The sequence below is a fragment of the Mesitornis unicolor genome, unplaced genomic scaffold (genome assembly GCF_000695765.1).
Source record: "Mesitornis unicolor isolate BGI_N332 unplaced genomic scaffold, ASM69576v1 scaffold40562, whole genome shotgun sequence".
NCBI classification, from domain to species: domain Eukaryota; kingdom Metazoa; phylum Chordata; class Aves; order Mesitornithiformes; family Mesitornithidae; genus Mesitornis; species Mesitornis unicolor.
In genome coordinates, this window is record NW_010171959.1 from 4,099 (window position 1) to 19,591 (window position 15,493).

At 36.7% G+C, this 15,493-nt stretch overlaps 1 protein-coding gene across 1 annotated transcript in view; it reads right to left on the bottom strand.

Annotated features, from left to right (window-relative positions):
• Positions 1-258: 258 nt before the first annotated feature.
• Positions 259-15,493, bottom strand: part of LOC104537362 (P protein-like) — a gene marked incomplete at its 3' end in the record, with an annotated part of 37,017 nt that continues 21,782 nt past the window's right edge. The window contains exons 7-11 of the mRNA XM_010180212.1: positions 7,155-7,226; positions 6,231-6,296; positions 5,140-5,196; positions 3,993-4,117; positions 259-432 (exon numbers count right to left, since the gene is read on the bottom strand). Of these exons, the coding sequence (XP_010178514.1) occupies positions 259-432; positions 3,993-4,117; positions 5,140-5,196; positions 6,231-6,296; positions 7,155-7,226 (494 nt within the window). The remainder of the gene's footprint in view (positions 433-3,992; positions 4,118-5,139; positions 5,197-6,230; positions 6,297-7,154; positions 7,227-15,493) is intronic.

Consider the following 15,493-nt stretch of genomic DNA (forward strand, 5'->3'; position numbering starts at 1 on the left):
GTTTTGCTTCCTTCCTCACTTTGCCATTGACAAGGAAATCCTTCTTGTCACCACCAAAAAAAGAAAGGGAACCACTATTCTCAGTCTGTATCAAAAAGCCTACTTTTCATCACAATTTTGTCCCAAAAAGATCACTGTGATCTGTCTGATCCTCCTACTAAGTAAGAAATAGGGCAGCACAGAAAGTGGATTATGTTCTGTTTATATGGCCGTCTGGGGGAGGAGAAGGTTCAACACTGCATAAGTCCACATCAGTACTTAATTTTAGTAGCTAAACAGCTTGCAATACATACCGTCTTTCTCAGCTCCTGTTTTGAAACAATTATCACATTTGGAGGATCCCCAACAGCTGTGGCAGCCCCCCCAATATTTGTGAAGATTACTTCTGCAATCAGGACATGCCTAGGATCAAGATTAAGCACTTCACAGAGCCTGCAGTGTAAAGAGAATGAAATTAATCTTTTACCTCATGACTAAATTACCCTAAATCTTAAAATTTATAACATTTACAAAATACAGTCATTTCAATGAAAAATTGCAGCATTTTAAATATGATATTTTTGTGTGTGTATATTGTTAAAGTTTTAGTCGTGCTACATTATATGTGCTACAGTAATTATAGCAATATAAATGCAAAAATTACAGGTTTTTTTTACATTTATAGTGCAATAATTAACAGTTACAAAAGTGATTCATTTTAAAAAGCATTTCATTAAAAGTAATCAACTACTACAAGAGTTGAACTACACAGAAAACAGCATTTCAAACTTCCAATGTCATCCAACTTTTTAAACCATGATCCCCAGGCTACACTGACCTATGGAAAACTATTCTGCGCAACCACAGGCTCTGCACTCAGCATCAGTTATTAACTTCCTTGTGGGGAGCAGTGGTAGAGGGTTGCGTAGGCAACCTATTAGCCATGAATCACCTATTAGAGACCTCCACTTTCAGCCTAGGTTTATACAGTTTATTCTGTTCCTGTTTTCACTCTTCTCTAAAGCTTGATCATTAGTATTTCTATTTGTAATGCAACAAGAGTGGAAAATAAACAGTCCTCGTTATTAAAATAATCTCATGATGTTTTTTGCAGTTCAAAAACATTTAATGTTTCTTTAGTGAGATGCATCTTTAATAAGAAAAAGTAAAATGCTTCTTTAATAAGAAGCATCTTAAAGTGCTCTGGCAAATACTGGGATTGACTCAGTAACCTTGTGATCCATTTCAACTCCATTTCAGAGCCCATTTACACCCAGTAATCTTCTCACAGACTACTTCAACTCACACAAATTACATTTACACACAGATCCACACAATCTGCTCATTTCTGAAGTACATGTTTGACTTCAAACTTGGGCTGTGGTATTAAAGGCAGAAAGTTAGCATCACACTTGAGTACTTTGGAATAAGGAGCAACTGCTTTCCTGCTCACAACTTATCAAAATGTTGCTTCAGTGTGTAAAGATGGAGGCCAGGCTTAACTTATTGCCCCCTCTACCTAATGCAGGATAGGGGGAAAAGTAGGCTGCAAGAATGATTTCTCGGGATTGCTTTTGCTGTAGTGCTGTCACACGTTTCCCTGAGTTGAGTGTTACTGTTCAGTCTGTCTGTATTACTAAAATGTATATTTCAAAGAGAAAAGAGTGCATTACACAAAAGCTTGACTTGAGACACATACATTGTCACCAATGGTGTCAATTTAAAACTCAGAAAAAACAGTCAGACGACACATAGGTCAGCACATAAAAACTCCAGAACAAAATAACTGTGCAAAAGTACACAATTTCCCCAACAGCATAAAATGATGCAATTAAAGACTACTTTGTAGTACAACTGGCCCTATTGTATCAATTGTGGCACAAGACCACAACTGCACTTGTAGTTTTAACTTCATCACTCTTTGTTTTCCGAATGTTTCTAAACATAATCTTAACTTTTCTTTAATGATTCTTTCTTTTTGATGGGCATAGTGGTAGCTTGAAGAAGGAACCTCTAACGTATGACAAGAAATGCCAAGGCCAAAGTGTAAAACCATCAGAATGCATTAGCTATATGGTAGGATCAAACTTCTTCAGTTTACTTAACCTGATGTATAATTCTCCATGTGAAAAACCTTTAGCCTTTTCCAGTTCCCAATAACAAAGTATCTTGAAAATAAACTTTAGCTAACAAGGGTTAGTTATTAATTATTTTGTCAACTTACTACAAAATGCAGAGTGAAACAAGTATCAGGTTTTATGCCTTAATAAAGGAAATATAAATCCTTATATTCATAGAGTCAGTAGGATTTTCTGCAAGCTTTATCTCCATGACAATGAGAGCGCAGTGCAACATTGTAAAGCCGTAGAAAAGGACTGAAGACAATGACAGTAAAATAAAAACAAAAAATGACCCACAGCATGCAGCTTTTAGAAATAGGCAATTATTTGGTTTTAATAGGTGAGATAAAATTTTATTTTATCCTTAATAGTGATTCAGATACAAATGTTTTCTGCATACTGAATTTCCCCTTCTTTAGTGTTACAAATTCATTTAGTATAAAACTAAAGTACTTAGTAAACATTTAGTGTAAAACTCCAGTAATTAAAGGTCGGCTACAAAGACAGAGGCTCTGTCTTCGCAAGGAGCCAGATAAAGAACGTGGGGGCAACAAGTACAAATGGCACTGGGAGAGACTTCATCTTAACACAAGAAAATTTTATTTTACAGTGAGAACAATTAACCCCTGGAACAACTTCCCAAGGGACATGGTAGAGTCCCTGTTGATGGAGATTTTCAAGATGTGACTAAGCAGGGTGCTAGATAATCTCATCTGGTCTTTTGAGGTCCCTTCCAACCTGGACTATTCTATGATTCTTTGAAAATAGAATAAATGTCACAGTAGCTCTTCCTGTGAGAAGTAGTTCACGATGCATTGATGTCTGACTATCAATCCATTCCCAATTATAGTTAATACAAAATATTCTGCAACACAGCTAAAGAAAACTTAGTGTTACTTACTGCTAGAGGTGAAGTTAGTGATTGAAATAAGGAAAAGTGATCTCCTCAAAATATAATCAGACAGAAGACAAATGGAGCTTTTGTTCACCAGCTGTTTTCCAATCTAGAATAAATTCCACTTGCAAAATTGGTTTTTACTGCTTTACACTATATTTTAAAATGGGAGCACTTCTTAATAGAATTTTGTGTACTTTAATGTGATAATGACTGCAAGCATTACATCACTCAAGATAAAAATAAAAGCACACTAGGTCTTTCCAAAACTGAACTGGATTAACTAGAATTGCCTGGCCAGACACAGGTTAAACTCAGGTTAAACAGTAATTTATAATCACACATTGATTAAATGTAGTTGCAAATCACGTGACATTAATCTACAGAAATCTGAAGTAATTAAATTCATTATTCTTTATTAAAAATTCCAAATATCTAATCTCACATTGTGGAATTAACCAGTGGCTGTATCAATGTCATGATCACCTTCAGAAAGAAAATTCAGAGTCTCATATTCCAAAACAAAGATTTTAGTTGAAATCTAGAGACTTTTAAAATTTATTTGTTGCTAGTATAAGAAGGGATAACAACTTCACTGACACATAAATTAATATCTAAAATTGTATATAGATATTAGTCAGTAAAGGAAAATGAATTAAAGGAATTTAAGAAATTCTCCTCACTTACAGGAAAAAAAAATCTACTAAGGAGCATTTGGTGCAATATGCTATTGCAGTTCGGTTACGATGACAAACCAGAATAGTTAGCTGCCAAGGCAGTATAACAGGCTTCAGATACGTACTCACTATTAACACAAATGGAAAAGACAACTAATCCCTCTGAAAACTTTAGCTTTTTACCCTACTATAATAGGAGTATTTGAAGTTTTGATTTCCATTTAAATGAGCAAAAAAAGTCCAAACAAGCATTTTGCACACATGCCTACTATTGATTGCTGGCTATAAAAGACTGAGTCCAAAATCGTAATAATAAAGTACCTTATGGTTACTGGAGTAAAAAGCAGCATAGTGGTAACATTGTCCAAAAATGCAGAAAGAATTGCAGCAATGAGGCACAGAAGAGTAATCATGGCCCACACCTTCCCTCTAGAGAATCGATAAGCCTAATAATACCAAACAAATAGAAACAAAATTAAGGGACTAGATCTCTCCGGCTTAGTTTTCAAAAAATGACAGATAAAACAACTACACCAAAGATGAGGCAACAGTGAGCTCTGAGTATTTACGACTCCATGCATCTCCAACAACACTCTCTCCAATATCAATTAATTTAGCAATAAAATATTTTGTGGCAGCGGGCAAATATTTGCATCATGCAGAGGAAGAAAGAAGTCTGAAGAGACACCATGCTCTGCTTGTCAGGCCTGAAGGGGGTCTGTGACTAGAGCAGGGCCGAGCCCTCATCTTCTGCTTGCATGCCCAGGTGGACTAACATGGTTCAGACCTCCCACCCCCTCCACATTCTGGGACAGCTTTCCCATTCTCAGAGCAGTGCTGTCAAGGCCACACAATCTGAGCATCTGCATATGCAGGGGTTTTGTCCACCTCTGTCTTGTTCAGGGCTTCTGTGCTCAAAGCACTCCTCCTTGTCACTCTTGTTTTCTTTCTTTCCACCCTTCTTCAGAAAATTAGGCTTTGCAGCAGGTGAAGGAGTCCCTCACCATGGGTAATATTTGTTTTACAATCAATCTATCAAATTATTCTTTTTCAGGTAATCCTTGGTTCTGTGACTGTGCAACGGTCTGTGGCCATTTTCCATGTGTGATTGTAAAGCTAACTATAGTTCCCATGTTTCCTGTCTCCCACTATCAGGCATAAATACAGATTTCAGTTACAGTGGAACTGTCTTGGGGAAGTCAGTGGAATAACCCAGCTTGTCCATAAGTCCATATGCTTGTGTACCCTACTGAGGGCCTTTCTCCTGTAGAAACAGAATTTCCTTCAGGGCTTCCTTTCACCCCTAAGAGATTTTTCAAAATTACAAGTTGACCAATGTCATTTGTAATGTGGTAAGTATGCATCACCCTAAGAAAGGTTCTTCAAAGGTATCACTTGGTGTAATGGATCTGTTTAAATACTAACTTGATTAATCCAGTAATAATTAAGAGTACCAAACCAAGCCTACCTTTACTGCACAGTAGTCAAAGAATCCAGTCTCTGAAAATATGGCCACCAAAATCATCTACCAAAAGGTGAAGAAAAAGAAAATATCTTGCAACTGAATTATTACATGAAAAACAAAGCAATGTAGTTTGTGATCCTGACAAAAGTCTTTATCTGCCACAGCTCTGAGAATCTGATCACTTTCATATTAGGATATCTTTTGTTAATGTGTCATATGGTAAAATTTAGTTCTCAACATAAACAGTCTTTAAATGTCGTACTACTCTGGCTGAATTTTATTTGTAATGATTAAGTGGGCATTATACATTAAGTAGCCAGTGTATGTCCCTTACGTCATTAATCAGGAAAAGCCAATATGTGTGTTTGCTATCTGCAGTAATGTCCTATGGTGTGCATTTTCCTACATTTCTGGAAGGTTTCCTGTTCTTGCATCTTTGCTCCCAACATACTTGTTTTTGCTTTATTTCTTCTGTGAGGAAGGCGGGATGCAGGAAGCACTGTCAGGAAATGAGAAAAGCTCAAAATGGCAACAGATAATTGTAATTTTGTCTCTGTGTATTGTATGTTTTGTGTTAGAGTTTAATGGCACTTGGACAACTCTTTTTGCCATAAATAGCTCTGGGTAAAGTGATAAAAATAATGTATTATTATAATTTAATCAGATATTTCTCCTCCATTTCTAGCTTGCTTTTTTTTTGGCTCCAAATATTGCAGTGACTGAGACAAAGAAAACCACTTCTCCAGCAGAGTGTGTTTGAGGAAGGTTTTGAGTAAACAAAATTAACAAGATAAATGACAGTGATAATACTTGGCACTTAAACAGGTTTTTCCATTTATAGACCTCAAGGATGCTTTCAGTATGTTATCAACATGATTTTGCAGATTTAAAAAAAAATAGAAAAGGGTTAACATTTTCAAAAGGCTCCTTTAGAGGCCTGATCATCCTACTTTTTGATAAACGCCTTAAGGTCCAAATTTTCATCATAACATGTCTCAGTAAAGTATAATTAACAAAATGTTTTAAAGAGAAAGACCTCTGTATTGAATGTGATTATTTCAGCACATTTAAAGTGAAAGATACACTGTAGTTACCATTCCAAACAGCAGCGTCAGTGTCTCATAATCAATCCACTCCACCACTTTGACCATACTTGGCCTCTGCAATCAAAAACTATAATTACCACTGAATGTCACGGAATACCTAATTTGTGATTAGCTATAAAATACAAACTCCACTTAATTGATGAACCATTTAAATGAGCTATGATGGAAATTAAAAAGTGCTCATACAAGGTACACAAAAATGACTCTTTATTATTGCCATTATTACCACTACTATTATTACTATTACTAATTCAAAGTACTGCTGGCATCTTAAGTGGGTCATTATCAGAAGCCTACATTAAGCCATTGGTTTATCTAGTTGTTCCTTATGTAGCATTACAGAAATAAAAGATGACCAAATTATATGGTACACCCTGGTTTCCTTTTTGGTAAGAGAAGGGTACCACTTGACCTCTGAAGAAACTGGATGGAGTTTAAGGGAATATAGCAATGATGTGGTGACTGGTTATAAGAAAAACAGAAAAATCAATCAGTTTTCACTAAATATCATCAAAAAGTAAGCAGAGGAGAAACCAAAGGATTGGAAGGTGTAAGCATGAGGTGTAATTATTTAGGGTAGTATAAGGCAATATATTTCCATTTTGGTTTGCTTGGTAACCTAACATCACTGAAAATAATAGTGTTAAATTGACTATGAATTAAATTGTTGAAATTGTTGTGTTCAGCTTCCTGAAAATCAGAACAAAATAACAACAACTGACTTTTTTCTACTCTTCTATAGCCTAGGCTGACTTGTTTTCCCCAAGATCCTTTCCCATCCCAATATCTGCCCTACTACCTCTCCCTTAAAAGGCGCTGCTCTGACATATGCCCAATCACAACAGGGCAAACACAGAACTTCATGATACTGCAGCCAGAAACAAAATGAGCAACTATGGTTTGATAACTTACCTCCCCAATAGTAGCCAAGGCAGCTAAAGCTGCCAAAGAGCCCAGCATGGCTGCAAGGGTCCTGTGAACAATCTGCAACAAAGGGTAAGAATTGACCAGAGAATCCTCTAAAAATTGCCTTACTATTAAAAAGGAGGAGGGAAGAGGGTAAAAATTCCTGTAGTCGATTCTTTTCTTCGTTTGTTTGGTTTACTTTTTCTTTATTTCACCCCACCTCCTATCAAAAATATCTGATCACAGAGTGGCTGATTACTTTGCCTCACTATAGGATGTTATTTTAAAAAAAAAAGTTATGCCTGTGTGAAAGCCTGCTGAGAAGTCTCAGCTTTGTTCTCAAGAGAGAGAAAGGACTTCAGGGCCAGTTTCACCAATGGGTGACCCAAGAAGGAAAGCAATTCATCTTCCCCAGTGTAAGGATCAAAAAGCCTAGTCCTGTTGGCTTCCTTTCACAACCCATGGGAAGACGGCACATGCCCAGTAGGTGATCCACCTCATTCTTTTCAGGGGCTTGTTCATCTGCAATGTCTACAAAGCAATTCTGAAGTAAATAGCTCAGAACTGGGGCAGATGCATCCTACACACACACAGACATACTAGTTTCAGGTTTCCAGGTCCAGTTTGTGGTCTGGGGCACAGATACATCTGCTAGGTCTCTAGACTGGCTTTCTGTCTCGCACACACAGAGTTTTCTTCCTTCATAAACATTTTTTTTACATCAGTATTTTCTCTACAAACTGTTTTGTCTTCAAGAAAGCCATACACTTCAGCTAAAATCTGCTGCACACCTTTGCTGCAGTCCTCTCAGTTCCTCAAAAACTGCTTTCACCAGTGTATAGACTAACTCAGCCTTGAACGGTATTTCTTCTCCATCTCTAATGTTTCTCTAGCATACAAGCCATGCATCTGAAAATAACATCCAAACCTCTGACCATGACAAAGACATTCATTTAATACTGCCAAAAATACTACAGTATATAGACATTTGTCCACATCTATGTATCTAATGAATAAATTGCACTTAAAATTCTCAAGGAAAAAGTATAAAAGCAAGCATGCCCTGAAAATGTGCTTTTTCCTCCAAGTGCTCATTTGTAGTTATTTAATCCAACATCTCTGGAAGATCATAGATTGCATAAAATAACTCAGTTGAAGTAAGAATGTGGTTAATGAAAATCACACTACAAAAGACAGAACCTAATTAACAGTATTTACTATTAATATGTTTAACTATCATTCAGGCACAAGTCAGAATTATTTTTGAGAAAGAAATAAGGCAATCTAGAAATATTTCATTTACTGCTAATTTCATAAGAAATATTTTACTGATAAGAAACAATAGGATATGGACATCTGAAAACCCTCCTGCCTGCTTTTAAAGGAAAAGAAAAAAGGAAAGAGTTGGTTTTGTTTTTTATCCTTGAACATAAATTTTTAACAGCACTGCTAAACAATTAAGCAATTCACAAATTACTAGAAAAATAAATACATAAATCACTAATTTAGGAGTTAAAACAATAATCTGTCTCATTCTCCTATTTTAACTTCAAAATACACTGGGGAATAACCTGCTGAGGGTGATAAAGCAGGAGATTAGACCAAAGTTATTATGTCCTAATGATTTAAAAGTACATAGCACAGGTTACAGCCTCCACCATCTCCTAAAGAAATGTGTGTGATAAGTCAGTTTCATCTCTGATTTCCAGATTCACAGGATTGATATGAATGCATTGGTTCTGAAAAGGTGGGGAGCATTTGATAACTTCCGATACTCCTTGTGGCTGACAACAGGGTGCAGCAATTGGACCTTACAATTCTGTCCCGTAAAGGACAAGAAGCAGAGATGACAATTAAGGAAAGAAATCAGCTTCTTACCCAGAAAAAGTTAAGTTCAAGGGTAAGCTACTGGGGAATCCTGAGCTGTCTTCAGACTGGAGGCTTTCTCCTCATCTAACCACCACCCACGCTAGATAGCTCTTTTGCAGTTCTTAGAAAAATATCATGGATTTTCTGAGATTAGATTGGCTTTTGCATATTTCCACATAAGCACTTTTGCTGTCACCATTGTGCACTTAATTGCATACATTGCATTGGCTGCATTTTCAGTTTCCAAGACTTTGCTGTCACCTATGGGTGAAATTTGCTTTAATTTCTGCAGAAAGATGGGGAAAATTGCCGTACAAATGGAGTCATCTGTCAGTTCCTTCATGCAGGTGATTTTTCAGGAAGGATATACAAAGTATATCCTGAAGAATGAACATAGACTATTCAAGCTTTACTACAAAAAACTTGTGAAATGTATCTATACACAAAAGATCAGGTACAGAATTGAAAGAGCTTAGAAATAAATTAACACAGAGATTAAACCCCAGGACAGCTGAGAGATCTGGTGAACTTTTAACTCTAAATACATTTTGAAAGATGAAGTGAGAAATCTTCTGTACTCATCTGATCCTTCTTGTGCTTAAGAGCCTACGTTCATGAACTCTCTAGTAAGCAGACGATTACAACATAAGAACCACGATTCATAATGAGTTTCTCTTTCAAATAGGAATTGCCTGTAAAACCATAAATTTGGGTTAGCTGTATCATCCTGACTGGGTAGAGTTTTCATTTTATAAGCTAGAAACAGAAACAGAAGGATATGATGGGCCAAAAGTTACTTCAGAAGCAAGGGTGACCAAACTCAGGTAGTGTGCTCAGGACTACAGCCCTAAGCGCTGGTCTATCCAGCCACTCTAAATAGAGTTCTGGCGTTAAAGATCACCAGTTACAGTCTTTTGAAGTAACTCTGCAATTTATTTCTACTTCCACTCTCTTGCACATTAATACCTCCTCATTGCTCCCATCCTCTCTGGCCCCTCTCATTCTGTCAAAGCCACGTGCCAAAGTGACCTCTTATTTTCTTCTCACTCATTTCTTCCATTCCACAATTGGAGCCCCACATTTCAATGGTTCAGTGAATTTTAGCACACTCTGTAAAATGCACTTACTAGAAAACTTCCTTGCCTTATTTCCTGGACAGGAAAACAAGCAATAGCCATTGAGACAAAAAAGACAGAACAGACAAGATACCAAGGTTTTATCTATCAGTGTGCATGCTGGAACTCCCCACCTCCCAGCTCAACTACAAACCTTATAATCCCTCACGAAAGGGGCATCTTCATCATCAAAATCATCTTTATTTTTGTCTGAAGAATGCCAGCAGGGCTGACTTAATGAAACAGTAAAGGATGGTGCTTGCCTTTTACAAAGGGATAGTTATCTCAGTACAAACTGCTACTGAAAACAATGCAGCCCAGACTTCACTCTCTACAATGTACGACTCAGTTGGATGACTCACTGATACAGGGTATCACTAGACTGAAAAGCCAAAGCTGCTACAATGGAGTCTATTAAAAATAACATCAGCAACGTAGGTGTGGTGCTAGCAACATCATAGGTTCATGCTATAGAGTCATTTCAGAATGGGCAAAGATTAGGAAAAACTTCTATAGTTACTTTGTTTCATAATTATCTGTAGAAAGTTTGTCTCGCAATTGCCTGCTGTGCGATAAACACAATGTGCTGTGTGCTGGTTATATATGATAATTTCCGTATTCTTCATTCAGGAGTTAATTTTAAGGTAAGAATTGAAAGCAACAAAAATCATTTCTGCCACAAGACTTTGTGCCTGACATTGATTAAAAATATACACTTCCAGAGCTATAATGCAAACTAGATTTAGACAATCTAGATCTTCTCCAGTTTTAAATTTCTTTAACTACCTGAAAGAGCTTTGGAATGTTTACACAGAGTTCATCAAATCTTGGGTAGACTGCAACAGTACCATTATAACAGTGATTCAAAATTCCAAACACTTTCTCTTGTACAGTGCCCCAGGAGGTAAAAAGAAATTATTTAGAAGCCAACTGAATGGTGAGCTGTATGATACTTCAGAGCATACATTTCCCAGATGAAATCCACGGCGTGCATATTTCTAAAATGTGCTTCTGAAGATATTTGATAAACGATATATCATATTAAATATTTGATTTCCACAAGTCCTTCTTTAGAAGTGATAAATGGCAGTTGAAAGATGACTGTCAGTGACTTTAATGCAAAGCTTCAAAAGCAGTCTCAATTCATTCCTTATCCATTTTTTCTTCAGTGAAGTCTGTTGCATTAAACCACTTCTTTTACTGAGAAATTCATTTTCATTTGACAGAGAGGCAGCATTGCTGCATTTCAAAAGAAGGCAGTTATTCCCAAGTCTATATCCACATATGGGTTTTATATGTTTTCCACCTGCCTCCAGAATAGCTGAGACCTCCCCTGTAAAATCAACAGCCAAATCCCTCTTAGACTTTATAAAGTCTCTAGTTCAATTCTCTATTCTCGCAGGACAGGGAGGTAGAGAAGGGGAATAAAATTTGCTCTAGAATAGCTTTTTTCTGACTCTATGTTTTATATCTATTTCTTTTTATGTTTTAATAAGGTTTTATTGGGTTAAAAGAAGATATCCTCAGCAGTGGAAGAGGTTGTTTTCAAAGACAGAGAGTTTGGTTTTCCTACAGATAATCAAGACAGTATTAGCTTGACTGCCTCTGGAAATGTGTTTCTCAGTCAGATCCCTTGATGGAGATTATCTTATCGTTTCTGTCACATACTTTATAAATTTTGGTGGTTTGCATTGCCCTGGACTATTCCAGCTGTTTTAGCAGGATGCAAACAAAACTGCAGGCTTTAATGTTACACGTATTTGAACCACTTACAGTTTGGAAAATTAATGCTGAAGCCTGAGGCTGGCAGCAGAAGCTGAAATAAAAACTTACTTTAATTTAATTTGCTGAAAAACAATGGTAATTTAGCTAAGTAATTTGGGTAGTTTTTCCCAACTTTGTCATGCAACATAAATGAAAATTTGGGCTTATGTTAGAAAACAAGAGTTAAAAAAGGTTTGCAATACTTTGAACTTTTTGAATTCATGAGAATTTGCTTTACTTCTGGAAAATTGCAAAATTTGGACAGAAAATAAACCAAATATACAAGATACAAGATATAGTCAGGTACAGAGGAGATCAGGGCAGCAGAAAAGGAAGGTCAATGGAGCCTTCTTTATGGTCACATGTATTAAAAAGACTGTCTAACTAGTACCAGTCAGTGAAGGCATAGCCACCTACCTACTCTCCTTCAGCTGGTGATGGCAGCTAATGTTTTACCTCCTTGCCATCCTTCCCTTGATTTGCTCCCTAGAGAAGCTCTGCAGAAGCAGTTCTGCTGCTGCTTCTGCTGTGGGGCACTCTTCTCACTACATGGGAACCCCTTACAGGGAATGTGTCCCAATAGCTACTGCAAAATGAATGATAACAGAAAATTAATTGCCTTAGAATTACCTAGTTAAGTGATAGCAAGCAGATTCTGTAGGCATTTTAATGAAGCAAAAGGGAGTTGTTTGACATAGTTTAGAAAGTACGACATATTGATGTAGTATTCAGGGATGGACTAAAGCAGCTCTTGAGGCAAGCACGTAGGGTACAGCTGGTGAAAGATGATGTGCATCAAGGATCCCAAAGTGACTACAAGCATCACAAAAATCAGTGGCAGCAAGAACAGCTATTTATATTGTTATCTGCAGATTAGAACAATGTCAATATGTACTCTATACACACAACCATGCAAATAATAAAATAAGACTTTAGGTTAAATTTTTATAAAAACTTATTGCTTAAGCTCATTTTTGTACGTCAAAATATGTCAAAAAAAAACCCACTGTACATAAGTATGCCTTGCTTGAAAATAACAAAACAAAACAAAAAAAACCAAAAACAAAACAAAAAAAACCCAACTGGATCAGCAGCTTACTCATTTTTACAAGAATTCAATGGCATAATATAATACAGTAAAATAGTACTACTATATATGTGAAATATGTGCCCTAGATCAGTTAAGAACACAGACTGTAGAGGTCTATGGACTTGGAAACACTAACTGCATATTTTAGTATTAACATGCATTCTTATTTATCACACAATACATGGCTGATCCCTGTAACTCTGTGAAAATAACATGCGATATACCTTCAATAAGCTCTTTTTGCTGACAAATTCCCAACCCTAAAAGACTTGATTTTTAAAGCAGAAACATTAGATTCTACAGCAAACTATGTAACTCCTGAAGAACTTTTACACAACACCAAGGTATGAATGCACCCATCTATAAGAATCTGCTATAATATCCATTTTCACTCAGGTAGTGTGCCAAATTACTTGTTCTGGTTCAATGTCAGTGAAGAAAGTCATGGTATAAACAACTCTGCCTTTAGGGAAAGGAATAGAAGGCAGCAATTTGCCACTTCCTAATGCAATGTTTCAAAATTTAAGATGGCACTACACAAGATGAATATCTTAAATCAAAGGTGATTAAAAGTAATGCTATATGGTAGCCAAGACAAGTTAGCACCTCTGTTAGTTCACTTTTACTCCTATGGTATGTAGACTGAACAGGCTAAGAATTACAAGGTAGGGATATCTTGGGATTTTTGTCTATGAAACATAGCCCTGAAATTCTATGATTAAGTAACTACATTAAGTTTTATAAGCTGACATCAATTCTTTCTATATGTAAAAAGCAATGCACAGAAGGAGAGAGCGAGAGACAGACGTAAGGATTTAAGTTATTTAAATTAAATTAAATTATCTGATTAATTCATTCCCTTCTCTGTAGAATATCTGTTATCCAATCCTAGATTCTGTCAAGGTTATTTGTTACTCCATAGCTCTAAAAAAAGCTCTCAATGAACAATTTGCTGTAGTTTCACTGTCTCTGACCTTTCTTCCTCAGCTTCGTCACTCTTGCTTGTAGACAAAACTGGATGGGCCGATATGAAATATTGAATGAATGAAATATTGAATTAACTGGTTCAACGTAGCCCTCAAATGATGCAAGGATAAACATATCCTTACGGTATGAGATTAATAAGGTTATTAAAACCTTATTTTTTCATGTTTTGGAAAGTTTGGGGAAAAGCAAAGCTGGAGAAAAGAATGTAGACTAAGAAAGGAAGGAGGAAAACTGCCTTTGTACAGTTGTTGGCTAGAGGATTTGAGAAAGTGTTTATTCCTATATAATGAGGGTTGAAATGACTGCTTGACTTCTAATTTGAGTCTGGTTTTGAAATAAACTCTCACCCCAGAATATTGCTGGTGAGAACTAGGGACAAAAAGGTATAGCATCATACCTAGTAAATATTTCTATCATTTCATACAAAAAAAGAAATGTCGTTTCAATATCATTACAGCCACAGGTGGATATTTTCCTATGGGGATGGCTTTGCTGTAAGAAAATTATTTCTATATACCTCTAGAATGGGAATATCCAGTAGCATCTGATAGTTTGAGAGCCCCTCAGAGTCAAATTTTTGAAATAGGTCTTTTTATTTGCTATGAATCTGGAGGGTTTGTCTTAATATGAAATTGGACAGAGACAGAGAGAGATGAATGGTGTTCTACAAATTGGGTCAGGTTAGATTAAGAGAAAGCAGAGCCCTGTGGAAAAACAGGATAGTGGTCGTTTTTATGTACCAAGGCACATCACTTCTGTAATATTTTAGCTAAAAAAACCCTGCTTGCTATACGACTAAGGTAGAGAGATCTGGTCATGAATCAGTAAAGAACTAATGTTGCTACCTAGAAGGTGATAAACCAGACAGCTACTGTTGGTTGACGTGACTAAAGCTATTGTATATAAAGAGGCTGGCCTGGCAACAAGCTTTCAGTCTTGCAAAACCCTTTTTGCAAAAATCCAGTCTGCCAAGCACCTATTACAGCAGGCACTGCTGCCTCCCTCCACTCCATGTGCCTTGATGTCATTTCTGATTCATATCCTCACCTATGTGTCCTAAGAGCATTATTCATGGGGACAGCAAGAACTTCATTGTATATGCAGTTTCAGAATGTTTTGAAACTGAAGAAGATGCCACCATCTGTATTCCCACAGTTATCTCAGCATCCTCAAGTCTACCATGACTGTGAATTTCTAGTAAACAATTTACATGGAGCAAATCACAAATGTGAGGGGCAAGCCTATTTTACTTTCCCTGTGTGAATCTTTATCAGCCTTCTTATAAGTAGAGTAATACGACCACACAGAATTACAGCCATGCACCATGACCAAGAGCATGACAAACTGCAGCACTCACATTACCTTCACAGGGAATTACCTGCTCTAGCCAGCAGTTCCTCTGGAGAGTCTTTCATCCCTGATATCTCTTCTCTTTCTCACTCCAGCTTTTTTCTCTGGATCTTTTTTTCCTCTTTAGATCATTCCATCACATTGCCCTTCAAGCCTGTCCTGTACACTCT